The sequence below is a fragment of the Leptosomus discolor genome, chromosome Z (genome assembly GCF_034619465.1).
Source record: "Leptosomus discolor isolate bLepDis1 chromosome Z, bLepDis1.hap2, whole genome shotgun sequence".
In the NCBI taxonomy this organism is placed as follows: Eukaryota; Metazoa; Chordata; class Aves; order Leptosomiformes; family Leptosomidae; genus Leptosomus; species Leptosomus discolor.
Genome location: NC_141419.1, coordinates 81,871,396 through 81,888,413, shown reverse-complemented (window position 1 = coordinate 81,888,413; position 17,018 = coordinate 81,871,396). Strand labels below are relative to the sequence as shown.

Below are 17,018 nucleotides of genomic sequence, written 5' to 3'. Positions count from 1 at the left end.
CCATCATTGCCATTAGTACTAGGCTCCAGAGAGGGACTTGCAAACCACAAGTGCTCCGGGCTGCTCCCAGCCTTTCCCCAGCGTGCCTGGAACTGCAGGCTAGAGACTCGGGGAGCAGATGGAAAATGTAATTTTGATAGACTTAACTAGTTCCGCTGGCCAAGAACTATCCCTAAACATATAATTCTATTCTAAAATCAGTTTTTCAACTCCAAATAATTAAAGGCTGTTGTTGCTTTTTTCTTCTCTTGAAGAGATAACTTGCAGCTGTTTGCAAACAGCTGATAGGAATTTTTGGTCGCCTGTCTAATAGCACGGTATTGTGCCTCCCTCCGAACTGGAGGAATTTATGCTACAGTGTGAATTTCAAACATGTAATATCAAATTATCTATCGGGAAATACTTCTGTGCATGGGTGAACTTTGTCTGAAGGCCTCACATATTCACACTGGAACTGTTTTCCAGGGTGGGATCCATCCAGCCCCTCAAGTTGCGTTGTTCAGACTCCAAGAAAGTACTACGTTTCTGAAGGAACCTGCCTCTTTCTCATAACTGGCTCATAGGTCCTTTCTTCCAGAGCACTATTTCCCTCAATAACTGCCATTAAGCGAAAGTGTGGACCCTTAGGCAGGCAAAGGAGATCTCACCTTCAGATGATCATTGCTTCTGCAACCAGCCAGCAAGATAAGATAAAGCAAGATAGGGGGCACTTGGAGAAATCCAGGTAAATGCAAGTGCTCCTTTTCAGCAGCTCATTCAGCCAGATAAACTCCCGTCAGACACACAGATGAAGGTCGTCTTAATCAGACAATACTGATATTTGATCACACCACATAATAATGATGGAAAGAAACTGCTCAGCCCACTTTATCCAAAGGGATCTGTTACTGTAGCTGGTCAAACAGCTTTATCACCACAATCAGCCAGGGCTGAACTACAAGGTGAAGAAAAACTCAGACATAACAATCACATTTAAATAAAAAAAGATAACCACAATGAGAAAACTTCAAGGTGAGGTCTGAGGTTTTTCACAAAATTGTAAATAGAAAAGATCAGTGTACTGACCTTTGGGGACCTTTCAATACATGTAGTTATAGAAGCATGACAAAAACAGGGTGACCGATTTCAGTGTGCTTTGAAGCAAAGACTTTTTCAGGATTAAGCTTTTCAACCAGCAAGTAATGTCTGAAAGGCTTGTGACGGAATTCAAGAATCTAGATATTTATTTTCTCCCAGCCTTGAAAGAGTGTGCTTTTTTGTGGTTTTTGAATCAGTAACTTACAGTTCGGTTTGTAAAATGAGACTGGGTACATGACCTGAGCAAAGCTGGATAATGGATGAGAATTTTACCTGGCTGAGGGCTGAGGGCTGCTTCGGTGGATGACTCACTGCTCTGCTGGGTGACTTCTGGGTGACTTCTGCCCAGTCATGTGGAGCGATAAATTAACCCTCTGTTGGAATGATGCAACACATTTTCCAGGAGGTTTCACAGTATCCCTGTGAATTGTCTCCTGCAAAGCCTTCATTTTCACAGGACTTTCTGAATGCTCAGGCTTTGGTTTCCATCAGTTTTCATCCCTGCAGAACAGCTCTGTGTTTCCACTCCAAGAGTACCAGAACAGCTCTTTTCTAGGAATTAGCTTGGGAAAAGCTTCAGTAACAACTTCCTGCATGGAGCTCTGTGCATCACTCACAGGTTTTGCTTTTTCAGCTGTAAGACAGTAAAAGACCATTCAGGTTTTGAGGTTCTTGCTACTGCTTGTCCCCAGCACATGGGAATCTCATATTTTATCCTTTACCATCTCCCATACTTTCCTCTTCATCCCAAAGCAGCTTCACCCTCTACATTCCTTGTCCTTTCCTCCTTCATCCCAAAGCATCTTCAAAGGCTCTGGAAACTTCAAAACTTCCACTCCCCCCACCAAAACTCCCACTCCACCCGCAGTGCCCCCTTTTTCCATTGCATCTTTCACACCTAAGTCCCCAGCACATCTAGGTGGGCAGCATGGCACTGGAGATCCAGCATGCCACAATCACAGGTTTCTCAGGATTGAACAGAAGAATGTCCTCAGTGAACACATGTTCTCCATTTCTTTTGAGAGCTGGAAAGGCATTTTTGAGGACTACACTCAAATAAAAGAGACTTGTCTTCCTTCTTCCATTTGGAGACTAAACGAAAGGTGTGTTTGGAAAGTCACTGCATAGCCATCACATCTGTCTGTGTAAAGTCTGGGCATCTTCTTCTGAAAGTCAAGTTATTTCTGTCTCTTGTTCATTCCCTTTTTTTTAAATAAACCTTTTTATGTATGCATGACTGATCATTATTATGGCCTTGCTAATACAAGGAAGGAAAATGGTAAAATGAGTTTTACTATGCAGAGGACAAAACAGAGTATTTTAAATCAGTTTTCAAAGCACTGTTTACTCTGGCAGTGCTTTTGCTGCCATGGGTTCAACTGTTGAACTGGGTGTCCACAATCTTCTTCAAACACAGGGTCAAACATCAACTGTGTGCCATTTCAGGTCCTCTTTGAGCAAACCTGAATATCAGGCTTTTCAGGCCACCTCAGTGAGCAATTAAAAGAAATTCTGTCAAGAGCTGTCATCTGCAGGTTCCCTTATCCTGGGGCACAGTACAAACATCTTTTGCAGATATCTGAGCAGTCCCACAATGCAAAATGCTGAGGTTTTACAAGGTGATTTACAAATATGTCTTCTTCCAAAAAAGGAACAAAAAAGATAAATTAAAAAAAGAAATAAAAAAGATAAAAGGAAGAAAGGGGGGGGGGGGGGGGGGGAAGGAAGAACAGAATAAATCAAACCAGCCCTCTAGTGATCGGGAGCTCACAAAACTCACAGTCAGGCACCACTGAGAGTTCCTGTGATTATTTCACTTTCCTGTGGGCCAGAAACTTTCACTGACACACAGAGGGTGGCAGAAGCCACCACAGAGGGGTGATCCGCTTCTCTGAGTGAGAGGCAGTGGTTAGCACCCCACTCCTCCTAGCATGCACCCACACAGACACAGAGGAGGGGTAGCACCTTTTAGTGCATCTTCGATCCAATACCCATCACCCCAGACATCAGGATGGGGATTTGAGGGCTCTGCAAGCCAAGCTAACAGCAAAGGAGGAGGCGATGTTGCAAAAGGGGGGCATGTCTCTGACCGTGCTGCTGTGGTCATGCACATGACCCACTGGGGCAACTCTTCGAAGATATTTTAAGTCAAGGGGCCAGTATTAAGGGAAGGGATAGCATTCAATCGATACACATGTTAAATCAGGTAATTTGGTTTGGTAAATTGAGGCAACAAACAAGAAGATGGTGTATCCCATCTCCTGCTCACGCATGTTTGTCCCAGTGCCGTAAGCCTGACTCAGTTCCCAGCTCTGGGGGCCATAGAAAGGATAGAGGTACAATTATTTACCTGATGATTATGTCCTTTCATGGGTGGTCTCTCCTTCAATTTTCATCCCCTGCACCAATGGCTTGGAAAACAGCAACAACTTCCATGTAGCTTTTGTACAATAAATTTCAAAGGAATAAAGGAAAGAGAAAATACCACCTATTGGGGCTTTTCACTGAGAGGCTGTGGTTAACCAAAAACTCTGTGACACAATGGAGAGTAGAAAGGATCAACATTAAATAAACAGTGACATTCTAGCACACCTATCTAGCAATTTAATCATGAGCAAAGCACCTGACCCCCCCATAAGAAGAAGTGGCTACTTCTCTAGTCTCTACAGGAGGCAGAGAGGCAAATATATTGATTCCTATAAGGAGTCCCTGGAGGTTTGCTATGTCTTTTCCCTTTGTTTTCCCGGGTTTTGCATTTTTAGTCTCTTTAAGAACATAGTATAACAGTCTTAGTCGAATGCAGCTTTCCCCACAGTCCTGTTCATGCCTATGCTTCATCATCTGGAAATATGTAAAAATTGTCACTGCTCTAAAGCTTCTAAACTTTATCCTTTTAAAAAGACCCCTTCTCCCCATCCCTGACTTTGTCAACATCTTCAATATCTTGGGCTAGTCTACACCTAGAAGCAAGAACTCCTGATAATTCTCTGATAAGCAATTAGAGAAACACTGTAAAAATGGATTGTAGAGAGGCCTCTTAGCCTCTTCTCTCTACCAGAGACTACTGAACTGTGGAAACATCGATTAAGGCCAAAGCAAAGAGGCATGAAGATAGAATTCAGTCATGCTGGCTATTGGCTGGAGCACATTTTAAACATGTAGTTTAAAGTTGTTCCATTTCCTCTGTTTCAGTAAATATAAGATGTATATAGCCCATAATTACATAGACAAGTTTTGATGACTGCTTCCTCTTTTGCATAAAGGTTTTTCTCAGTTTTATTCTTAAACAGACTCTCCCACCAGCTGATTTTCTGTGCCGATAGGCATAAATTAAAAAGACTAACCAGAAATCCTTAGAGACACAGCAGACTTGCCCAAGGTTTATTTCTGTGAATGTGTCTCATCATTCCTGGATTTCTGAAGTTTACTGCAGCTCTCTAGCTCACGTGTCTTGCAAATCATCCAAATAAAGAATGAGTCATATTGGCAGAGGTAACATAAAAGTGATTAGTTGTGATTTAGAGCTATGATAACCAGACTGCAAGTTGGTAACTCCTGTGCAGAATTTAGCCACACTGCCGAACAACAGTGTCCAAGTCAAAAGTGCAAATGGCTTCAGAAGAAAACTTATTCTTGTAGGATTCAATATAGTTAATTGTACTTAACGGGTAGCCCTCAAATGTATTTTCTGAATCAGGGAGTCATTATTCTTCTAGATTGCCAGAAATTGGTAGAATAAAAGAAGGGAAAGATGACTTTGTGCCTATCCTGTTTCCAGTAGCCCAGGCATCTTTTTTCTCAGGTGTTCCACAGCCACCATTACAGGCATACGCCTGAGCTGACCCTGCCTGGCAACACTTAATGCGCTAGGCTGATCCTCCCTCATGCCCACAAGCATGGGTTCAAATACTTTACGAGCAGGAAAATGTACTGACCCCACTATCCCAAAGAACATAATTACTTTGATCCTCCACTCCAGTAACATTCTTGCCAAATACTCCTCCACTCATGTCGAGAAGCTCCCTCCATCACGTTTGCCACTGGGTGTGGCCATATGCTGATTACTGGTGGAGATGGAAGAGCAGCCAGATGCATCCAGCTGGAATGACCTCAGCCATTACGAGAACAAGCACGAGAAAATCTCTCTTTTCATGGTCGAGCACACAGCACGGCTGCAGCAGCATGCTGCCTTGAGTGCTCCCTGCAAAAAGCTCTGTTCTGCACCTGCACCACACCTCAGCAGCAAACTCCTGGGTGCGTAGAGAAGTAAATAGTGGAAAAGAAATAGCAGGTAGAAAATATCTGTATGTACCACATCTGCAACTCCTCCAAGTTCTGCTTTGTTATGAAACCTGTCCTTCTCTTTGCTCTACAAACAACACTCCTGTGCTGCTCCTGGGAGTAGACTGTAACCATCAAGGCCTCTATTATCATGGGAGGTCACAGAACAAGCTCCATTTCCTGGCTGCCAACTGCTTGACTTCTCCGTTTGAATTTTTTTTCCCATGCACATAGAATCTGGGTTTACAGCTTGTTGGACTTTGCAAGGTCCTGTTCTGTTGGGAGGATATTAAAGGTAACTGAAAAAATGAAATATTCACATTAGAATTAATACAGAAAATCACAGGATAAGGATAATTAAGGATATTTGCAATCTTTCTCTCATAATGAATCCTCCAAATATACTAACGAAAGAGAAGTGCTGCTTCAGTGTTAGAAGGGAGGCTGTGACTTGCAGGTTTTTGGTTTACAAGTCACTTCGCTTTGATCTTTCTTTAACCTCTCATAAATATTAAGTGAAACATATTATTTTAGCAGATGCTCCAATTACATGTATACCTCATCTTTCCAAGTATTCTATTACAGATGGCCTATGTAAATTCGTGTAATTTGATCACACACAAATAAAGTTAATAATTATGTCAATCGAGTCTCATGAACCAATAACCCTCATCTCAAATGTCTTACAACCTAGGATAAGTAGGCTACAACAACAAAATAAAAAAGAAGAATAGTATGGTTACATTTCACCAAATGTGCTTAAATTCTGTTTTTTTTCTTTAATTTAAGGTTGGTTGGTAGGACATGATTTAGAAGGAAGAGACAAACAGTTGTTCCAAACCTAGAAGCATCACAATAAAAAAAAAGAGGTGAAAGAAGGCAAAGCTGGAGACAGGGAAACAAATAAAATCATAAATAGACATTGCAAAGAATATCATGGATAGATACAATAATTATCAGAGTTGCCAATAACAGACTCAGTGCATTGCTTACTGTGCATGCTTTGTTTGGAAGATAAATTCATAAACAGGAATTCTGGAGATTCTCCCTCATCCTTCGGAGGTTTCCCAGAACTGCAGGTCCAATGGGTCATTGACTGACTGCCCTTGTGACTCTGTTTTCCTACATATGGAACAAAGAATTTTTTTAACTGAGGTTTTTAAAAGCCTGGTGACATATTTTACTTGTTGTTTTAGCGTGTGCTGTCATTTTCTGCTTTTTTGGCAATTGCTGAGATACCACAAAAAAAATTTTCATAGTGATTCAGCCCCAAGCCAAAACTGAAACTTCACACTTTACCTTGATTAAGCATTCAAACTTCTGTGGGCTTCCCTGGTCTGAGCCTTCTGGGTTTTTAGACCTGACACCATAGTGCCAGCTTTATTGCTTAAACACAGAGTTCTGTGAGTTTGTCAACTCCTGGGCTGAAGACCCAGCTGGCACCATTGCTAGATATACTGTGACTTCTGCCTGATGTGGCCTCCCATGGGCAGCAGAAACCTGACGCTCAGGGGTGCAATGACTGCACTAACAGCTCTGAAGCCAAGTGGTCCACCAGTCTGTGCCCCTTTGTGACTCCCCAGCCTGAGATGGGTGGTGGGACCTTCATCAACAGCTCAAGGGGAAGGCAGTGATGGTGGTGATATCAAGTGTCCAGAAACTGGAGAAGCTCATGAAAGGCCAGCAAAGGAAGGCCCGGGGCTGCAAGGGAAGCAGCCCCACGCTGCTTGCCGCTTCCCAGCCCAGATGTCCCAGCATCCATAGCCCCAGGGACACCCCGGGGGGGGTGGGGTGGGGGTGGTGGTGGTGTCACTTTCCACAGGGTCATCAAGATCACCCCAGTAGGTCATATCCTATGCAGTGACCAGCTTCACCTTAGGGGGTTACACGCCACAGGATAATAAGGGACATCCCAAAGAGGGAAAGTCCCATCCTGTGGAGTCACTGTGGTCATCTGAGGGAGGCATATGCCATGGAGACCACCCTAAGAGGATTACATCTCATGAAGTCACCAGGGACTCTCCAGCAACCACAGGGTCTGCAGGGATGCCTGAGGCAGGGGAGACAGCCAGCCAACCACTCTCCCTGCAACAGGAGGTGAACCCCACCAGTGGGGTGCCGATCATCAGCCCCAGAGGCATCCCTGCAGGGGTGGATGGGTGGGTGGAGGCTCATGAAGCAGCCTGCTCCAGGTGCCCCACAGAGGTGACTGATAGCTTTCTCCTCATCCCTGCCATGCTCAGCAGGACCCTATAGCCCTCCTGGCACGGGACATCCCACCCTGCACCTGCTTGCTGTTGCTTGTCCTGGGGTGCCTGCTCCTCAGGGCACCCTGCTGGTTCCTCTGAGCACTCAGAAGGCACCTTCAGAGCATCACTCTCTGACACCCCTGCCTGCAGCACTGGGGTCCAGAGAGGGGAAATACCCAAAACACCTTAGCAAAACCACCACATGGGCTCTTGACTAATTTGTCAGGGTCCTGTTGACTCCATGTTGCAAAACTGACACCAGCATCCCCCAGAGCTGCAGGGCAGTGGGCAGCAGCTGGCACCTGTCCGGAGAGGTTCCTCCACCACTTGCCCCTTCCCCAGCCCTTTCGGAGGTCCTATGTCACCTCCTCAGCACAGCACTCCTTTCACTTCTCCCTGCCTGCCACCATGCTCTGCCATAACCGCAGGCACAGCCTGGGCACACCAGCCATGCCTGTCAGACTCCTGCCACCACCTGACAAATTGCCTTGTGTTAAAAACAACAACAACAACCAAAAAAACCAACAAACCCCTCCTCTGACTTCTTGTGTCTCTGCAGGTTGAGAGCTCCTTGCAGGTTCACAGCCCATGTGCTCCCCCCCCCCCCGCCCTGCGCCCCCCCCCAGCTCCACCTCATTGCCCACCGCAGGATGATGAAATAGGGAGGGAGGATGGCATCATAGCCACAAAGCATGATGCAATCCAAGTTGCTGCCACATGAAGTCGCATCCTACTCCTGCCTGTGGGACACAGACCACACACTTCCACACTGTGACCCCCCATCTGCTTCCTCCCCCTGGGCATCCACGCTCCTCTGCCCCTCTTCTGCAGATGTGGAGCAGGTGGGGATGGTGACAGCCCTGTCGAGGGCATGGTGCATGCACACAGCACCCAGACCCATGAGGGAGGCAGAGAGCAGCCGATACCAGGACCTTCCCAAAGCACAGAGGACCCAGAGAATAGAAACAGGTTGTAAAGTGCAAAAAACACTTTGTTGTTGTCAAGTACAAAACCCTTTTTCCTGTTTCCCCTATTTACTTCTCCTTTGCACCCCTTGGAGTCAGCTGGTGCATCGGCAGAATGATGTCTGGTGAGAAAGAATACAGTGTCCTAACCCTCGAAGGGAGACTTCTTATTTCTGACTTGTTTGTTCACACTCTTAGTGCCAAAGGTCACCCCAGCAGCTTTCACTCTCCCACCAGTAACCAACACCCCACAGCAGAACACCCACAGCCAAAAGTGGCATGCTGGGAGGGGACAGGGGTATGTGTGTGTGTATCTGTGTGTGTCTGTGAGTCTATGTGTGCATGTGTCTGTGTGTGTGAGAGACACCCAGCACATGACTGTGGATGCATGGGAGAAGCTTATTCCCACGATCAGAGCCAGCGTGGACATCAAACAAGTCCAGCTCTGTGCTGGTTTTTCTTTCCCCAATGTCACCTGGAAGCAAAGCAGGATTTCAAATGTGATGTTCATTTAGCAAAGGCGGGGATTATGGTTGCAGTTGGTGGTGCTATGTGGAGCTGCTCACCATAGGAGGGCTCCCCTGAAGTCAAAGAGTGGATGGATCCAGCCCGTAGATCAGCACGGTAACAGATGGGCACTCAGGGAGGACAGCACTCCTGTCTGCATCCAACCACCCTGTCCCACCACTTACAGCATGTCCTTCTCTTCTCTAAGAGCTACTCATACCTGTAGAGAAGGCACTGAGAGCCCAAAGGGAGCACTTTTTGGCAGGAAGGGACAAGCCTCCTTCCATTTCCATGCAAGGTCATTGCCACTGACACATTTCTTCTTGCAGCCCTTCATGCCTGAAGCTCCTGTGACATATATATGCAGAGCAGCTGTGGAGGACTTTCCATCTCCAAGGAGGCTTTTTGGTTTTTGATCCCATTTAGAACAAGCAGGAAAAGTCACACTCTCCTCCCTCCCTGTATGCTTCTGCATATGAAAAAGAAAAACAAAAAGGAAAAGAACTCATTTCAGTGCAATCAGAGCGAAAGCTTTAAAGTGAAACAAGCTCACAGCATGGGATGCTGTCAGCCCTCTCAAACCAACTGTCTAGCGAAGCGATGAGTCACGTGGTCCCTCTGCCTTCACAGTCTGTGGCCACCCTGCCAGCTTTCACCAAGACACGATTTCAGTCTGCCCCACTTCTCAGCTAGCACAGCCTGCGTAGGGACCCTTCATATAGAGAGGCAGGGCATATAGCAGTTTTCACACTGTCACAATGCAGCCTGTGGATCCTGAAATGGAAATGGTCCAGCCTGCTCCAGTGATGCTCTGGTGGCTGGAGACTGCTGTAACTCAGCAGAACAGCCCAAAATGAGTATAGCTTGGCTCTGTGTGTGTGTGCATGAGTGGGGTATGGGCACAGCCTGCTCCCTTACTCCTGCCAGCTCCTGAGGTCTGGGCTGTGATGATCTATCCACAATATAGTCTCATAGTTCTGTGCCTTTTTTTACTAAACAGACATTTCAAAATGAAACGCAAATCATATTCACATTATTCCCTTGTTACAGCAAAGACATGGCCCCAAGATCCCCAACCAAACGCACCTAATTTCTTATTCATATAAATCATTGACAATTCAAATTCTAGAGGAGATCCTATACTTTCTTAGAATGTTGAACATACCAGCTGTCTTTTCCAAATATAGAATTCTAATCTTCGCAGTGAATAAAGCAGTTCAGCCCTAAAAATTTCGAAGAAGGTTTCACGAAAGATGCTGTGTCCCACCTTGGTTCAGCCCTGCTTTCTGTTATTAATTCTGTTCACCTTTTGCCCTTTGTTCAAACTGCTTGCTAAATTCAATCTTGCCCTAAGTTAAATCTGCTTTGTGGGATTTAGGGGGACTAAGTGATTCTTTATCCAATCGGAGATGATTCAAACAAGGCACTTTCAAAACCCAGCACAGAGAAAATATTATTCAGAATAGTCTGAAAATCTTCTAACCATGAAAAATAGCTCCTGTCCCAACTGAAGAGCATCGGAAGAGTACAGGGGAGACACTGCAGCACTGAGGACCAGCTCAGTGCCAAACTAGGAATCCCAGGTCACTATGGCAGTGTCCAGCAAAGCTTCTTTGGATTCCTTAATTCTCCCATTAGACTTCAGTGATCCACAGCAAGTCACTGATAATGAGCCCTGCACGGGTTACCAGATTGGTGGCTCAGCTGCAAGGCACCGGCATGCCAGGAAAGGGCCAAGTGTCTCACATATGGGATTTCCCTTTTTTTTTTTTTAAACCCCACATCTGCTGCATTGACTATACACAAAAATTATGACAAAGTGCAGAGGAGGTAGAGGGAACAGGGGAAGCAAGAGGTAGACAGAGCCTGAAAAAGATCTGTCAGACAAGAGAGCAATGAGGAATTCCAGAAATGGAGTACATTCAAATTCTCAACAAAGATAGCAAGACAGAAAATAACCATAGTCACCAAGGAAGGACTTCTGCAAAAACCCAGCAGTGATTGTGCAGCTGTGATAACAGTATGCATGGCGTTTGCAAAGACATCTACGCACACGGGGGAGAGCTCTTTAGCAAATACTCCAGCAGCCTGACAAACAGTGATCAAAACCAATATTTACCTTACTAATACCTACTTCTTCTGGATAGCAGTTGCAAACACTGGCCTTTTTGAGCATATTGTCATCTTCATGAGTGCTAAAACCCACTTAACTAACTACTTAGCGAATCTTGCCACTCTTATGTCCTCTTTAGTTCTTCAGAAAGCTTTCTGGTGACTACCAAGGGGCTGAATCAGGAAGGGCCTTACAAGGAGCCACCTGCAGTGTCTTTGTTTTCTGCTTTCACAGAAAATTCAGCTCACCAGATAATCTGCCCCTGCTAATTTAGATTTGACTGTATAACAACCTATGACCAGAGAAATTCAGTCAAGTTTCCCAACAGTTACTCCTTGATTAAAGAGCATGCAGTTGATATAAGTGCACTCCCACTCCAGCTGCATCAAGGAGGGGCTCTGCTATCCAACCCCATCCTCAACAAAATGTTATTGCTCTCTTTGCCCACCCTGGCTTTGCTGGGCACCAGATTGCACACACGTCAATCGTCTTTCAGAAGCATTTTGCAAGTAATTCATTAATCTTGCCTGCTTGGCTCACAGATGCTTGCAGAGGAAAAGATGGGTGTTCATCCCTCTGCCAGTGACAAAGCACTGCGATATATGAACAAGCCATGCAGTTCACCTTTTGCTAAGAAAATTACATGTTTAAGCTTTCAAGGGAAGCAGGTGAGAGAGAGCAGCATTAGGGAGAGTCTAAGAATTAGTGGTAGGGCCATTAGGTAATATTTAAACAGCAGATAAGACCTGTGCAAGTGTGGGTTACATTTGAGCAGCAAGCAGGCAGGCACGTCTCTTCAGTTTCTTTTCCTGTCTGGTGCTGGATCACACCAGCAACTCGAAGTTGAATTAGCTGGAGTATTTCACTTAACTATTTAAATCTGCATTAACCTCTTCCCTCACCATAGTGGCCATGTTGGCAATGCAGCAGCAGCTGTTGAAGGCCAAAGCTTTGCTGCAGTTGCCACTAGAAAATAGCTAACACAGAACAAAGCCACTTTGTTGCAAAGTGAGGTTGAGATTATGCGTAAGGCTTGAGGATTTATGAAGTTTTACTTGTAACGGGGAGAGAGACCCCTGGAGGAAAGGTGCCAAAGAAGAGCAAACAAGAGTTTGAGTGATTTAAGAAATGAAAAGAAAAAAAAAAAAAACTGCCAAGGCCATCATCACACTCGATTGCTGAGGCCACACCCTGCTGTGCTTTCCTGAAATGACCTTTGGTTTGTGCTCCTGACAATAGAGCCGAGTTTCCTGTTCGGGTGCTGGGACTGGTGAGGATCAACAGGAACCACTGACTCTGTGATCTGCAGAAACGGGAAAAGGGAGAGAGAGAAACAAACAGCTTCTCAGTTAACACAAGAGCTGTCAACACCAGACAGCCTTGGAAGGATGAGAAGGTGAACTCCAATCACCAAGAGATTTATTTAAGATCTTGCAGGGAGGCATAGAAACAGCTTGAAGCTGATTCAGCACAAATAGCTGAGTTCAGATAAAAAACAGCCAGTTTCCTTTCTCTCCTACTCTTGATTTCGGTTCTGCAACATTCGATTTCCATTCAGCAAGCCTGCCCGCTGGTGTTACTCATACTGAGAGTCCTTCATGTGTTGGCTTTCAGTAACATGTTCCTGATTAGACCACATTGCCCAGACACCAGCAAAGCTCAGGGCACGTTATCTCAAGATCGCTCTCTCTTCTCAGCTGTGTCCTTGCTCTAAGTTTAAATGGTGTTAAACAGAAATAAACTAGAGGGCTGCTCCGAGGGGGTTGTGCTCCATGGGCTGCTGTTCTGCTCCCCACCGTGGCTGTGCCCACCTGGAGACCTGTGGTCCTGTTCGGTGGAGCCATGCCAAGAAACAGCTTTTGTGGCTTCTCCGGTACAGCAGCTTCCCAGAGGCCTGTGCTTCCCACAGCTACACCGCTTTATTTAAGGGAACTGAAACAAAAAAGCATCAGATCTCGCCGGTGGCTTGAAACCACGATGGACTTTTTTTTTTTTTTTTTTTTGCTCCGTCTCTGCTGTGCAATCCTATAATTGGCAGCGTCCCTGCCATGTGTTGCTCCTGCTGTAACAAGCTGTGATTTGTCACACACCAGTAAGGCCCTCACACACCAGTAAAACCCTGCAGGGAAGTGGGCCAGATCCGGAGCTGGTGCAAGTCAGCTCCCCTCTAAACAGTGGGGCATCCTGCCTTACACCACTGCAGTCAGATGCATGGCTCTGACTGCAGCGATGGGGGAAGATAAGCACTTCAGATACTCCTGCTCACAGGTGGGTCTGTTAAACCGTTTTGTACACTGAAGTCACCCACCGTTCTTATTACCCTAACAGCATTTTAAAATAAAACAAAGAAAATAAATAAATGCCTGTGACTCTACTATCCCACTGCTTTGTATCCAGCTGCCTTGATAGGAAAGCATCTCCTTTCCCACATACGCCCAAAAGAAGGGCCCATCTCTTTGCCTTGCTGCAGAGATACAGGAAGAAGTTTTCTTTAAAGATCATCCCCCTTTTTGGTGAGGAACTGATTCTAAGCAGGAGAGGATCGAGGTTCATTTGGTTTTAGCCTCTCTGGAGGAACAGTCATTTAAACAATTTGCCCATTATATCTGTCTCCAAGTTCACAAAGAACAAGCCCCAGGTCATACCTGGATCTGCCTAAACAAGCAAAATACATGAGCAAAAATAACACATGTGCCCAGCAGTGCAAGGGACCAGTGTGTCCTTCCTCCCCACGGCCTCAGTTCATGAGTGCTTTCCCTGTATTTGGGCCTGCTGAGCACCACAGAGCACTGGGGGCATGTAAGGGTCTCAGCAAGCATCCCAGCCTCCTGTTCTGGCATCCTGGAGGGGCTGCCATGATTCACAGAGCAGCCATCAGGCTACAGCCGTGAGATGTCGCCCTGACCATCATCACATGCTGCAGACCACAGCACTTCCACCACGAGGGATGACACGTCATGCAGCCTGACACACTCCTGAGCTGTTTACCTGCCTTCCCGCTATCCAAAACCCAACAAACTTGTTTTGAAGAAACAGTTTCTTATGTAACAGGAATGATAAGGTCAAAGGGCAGCTCTCCCTGAATGGGGCTAGGTCACAAACAGAGGTGTTCACAGATGAAAAAAGACCCTAAATGCATCACATCAAGCAAATAAGTCTGCATGCCATATAGGTTTTACACCAAAGGATGAGAGATTAAGGCAACAGCTTGTCAAACACAGCAGAAACTCCTCTGTGTCCACCCTAAACTGCTCTGACAGCAGGTCACAACCCAGCAGAGCATGCTGCAGGATGCCACCGGAGTCAGTGCTTACTGCAGACGAGCTACCATCTTGGGAACGGCCATGTGAAACCTTCATCCAGCCGTAGCCTTCATTTGGACCCTGAGAAACGCCCTGTCTGTGAGCCAGCATCACTGCCTCTCCTACGTGCCAGCCCCACAGCACCACCGTGCCCGCTGCCTTCTGTTGGGCACCAGTGGGGCTGAGGTTTCCTGTGCACGGAGAGAAATGAGGTGTGCCATCGTTACCAGCACACATGCAGGGGAAAATATTTCTGAGCTGAGCTGGTGAACATTTCCTTTTCCAATAGACTTAAGTCGTTAGCATTTCCAAACACTTGACTTCAGAGTCATCCCACAGAAAAGAGTTTCTCGACAGCCCCTTGTGGGTCTGTACTACATCACCCTGTCTTTTCCTGCTTGAAGCTGCATTTTGATGGGAGAGGTGGGCATTTACTGGCTTTCAGCCACAAATCGGTTCTTTGTTATGTCTGGCTCATCTGTGCTTTCTTTTCGTCAACATGTTTTCGTTTCCCCTTAAAAACAAAAGTCCATCCTATGTGCCACCACACCAAATATCAACCCTCTGGACAGACAGGAGGCAGATGAGTGATTCACACATCGCTGGCAGCTGTCCCAATGCTGCACAACAATCACAATGTCACGAGGGTGACTTTATAATTCCAGCTCTTGTTTCTCGTAAAAAGCACCATCTAAAATAACAGCAAGCGCAGGTAAGCGTGCCCCGCTCCATGTCAGTCAGCTACACGCTGTGCCGGGTACTGTGCTGCCACAGGAAGGATCCAGCAGCAGGAGGGTGGCCCTAAGTCACCAACGGCACATGATATGGGCCAGGCTGTTACCCTACAGCTTGTTCGAGGCCAAGGTCACCACCACCTTGAAAAATAACACAGCACTGTGTCAGGAGTATCTCCTTGTTAAGAACAAGCAGACCCATCCCTCCATGTCGTCTTGCCCACCACAAGCACACGCCATCCCTTGCTTCCGCTTGCCCAAGCACACCCCATCCCTCCAACTCTTCTTCCTCAGCGCAAGGACAACCCCCGTCCATCTCTCCCGCACAACCACCGCAAGCACAGCTCACCCCTCCATCTCTCCTCGCCTAGTGCAAGCCCACCCCACCCCTCCACCTGTTCTGGCCCAGAAGATGCAAACCGCACCCCTCCGCCTCTTCTCCCCCAAGCACGCCCCGTCCCTCCATCTCCCCCCGTGCCAGCACACCCCATCCCGCCGCTCCTCTGTGTCCCGCAGCCCAGGCGCTGTCCGGGAGGGCCCGGCCCCCGCCCCCGCCCCCGCCCCCGCCCCGGCCCCGCGCTGCCCGGGACACGCTCCGGCACGCCGCCGCCTGCCCGGCCGGCGCGGAGCGGGGGGGGGGGGAGGGGGGGGCGGGATTCCCGCGCGGTTTCCGAACGTCACAGCGCGGGGAAAGCCCCACCGCGCCGCCGCTCTTAGAGCCGCGCTCCGCCCCGCCCGCCCGCAGTCGGTTGCCGCCGCGGAGCCGCGCCGTGCCGTGCCGTGCCATACCGTGCGGTACCGTGCCCCAGCCCGCCGTGCCGTACCCCGCCGCCGCGATGATGCCTGGAAGGACCCTGCGCAAGTCCGCACCTCCCGCCGCTCCCGCAGGTACCGGAGGGTGAAGGGAGCGGGTTGGGGGCGGGGGGGGGGGGGGGGGGGGGGGGGGGGGGGGGGTGTACGACGGACACACACACGCTTCCCCTCCCGACCCTCGGTTCCAGCATCCAGAGCGGGGGCAGCGCTCGCCGCGCCGCGGGAGTCAGGATGCGGCGGCGGTCGCCCGTGTGGCGCCGCGGTGGGGGCGTTAATACTGAGGAAAAAAGGGGGGGGGGGGGGGGGGGAAGAGAAACGTGTTCAACACTGTCAAGATCTCATTAAAATTAGACACGGAGATGGGTAGGCAGGCGGCAGGCGCGGGTGTCTGACGGCCGTGCGTGTGCCCTGCAGAGCGGGCGGCCGTGGCGGAGTGCGCCCTGCAGCTGCGCAGGGTGGGCGACAAGTGGGACCTGCGGCAGAAGATCCTGAACCTCCTCACAAAGCTCTTCTGCCCGGAGACGTGAGCTCCCCTCGGACACGGTGCGCTGAAAAGCAGGAGAAGATCTTGGCTTTGCGGATTTGGAACAAGAGACTTCACACTGGGAGATGAAGAAAGTTCTTTGCGTTCTGTTTTGCTGCCTGTAGCCGCCAAAGGATGGCCGTTGCAACATGATTTCTTTGAAGAATGTTACAGAAATACTGGCGTATGAATGCCAGGTGGAAAAAAAAGATAGCGATGAGCAGAACCCCTTGCCAATGCGATGGGGTGACTTGGGGCAAGACGGAACTTGCCCTTCAGCCTGGTCTGAGAAGACTTCCAGGAGCCTGGTTTCCCCAGTCACCCTCTGGTCCTCATGTCTTACAGCTACATTGCACCAAGGAGCTCGGACCACCTTCGGGAAGAAGCCAAAACCAAAAATGTGTCAGTGTCTTGGGACTTGGGATCATGTATCACAAGTCAAAAGCCAGTTGCT

The 17,018-nt window shown here is 47.9% G+C and overlaps 1 protein-coding gene across 1 annotated transcript; it reads left to right on the top strand.

Moving 5' to 3' along the window:
• Positions 1-16,064: 16,064 nt before the first annotated feature.
• On the top strand, positions 16,065-16,568 carry PMAIP1 (phorbol-12-myristate-13-acetate-induced protein 1). Its single transcript, XM_086480323.1, has 2 exons — positions 16,065-16,116; positions 16,456-16,568. The coding sequence occupies exons 1-2, from the start codon at positions 16,065-16,067 to the stop codon at positions 16,566-16,568; spliced, it is 165 nt and encodes a 54-aa protein (XP_086336449.1).
• Positions 16,569-17,018: the final 450 nt, after the last annotated feature.

Bases quoted from the DNA above. Each gene is read 5' to 3' on its own strand.
- PMAIP1 (XM_086480323.1), top strand. From the start codon at position 16,065: ATGATGCCTGGAAGGACCCTGCGCAAGTCCGCACCTCCCGCCGCTCCC. The intron at 16,117-16,455 runs GTACCGGAGGGT...TGTGCCCTGCAG, and splicing joins ACCTCCCGCCGCTCCCGCAG to AGCGGGCGGCCGTGGCGGAG.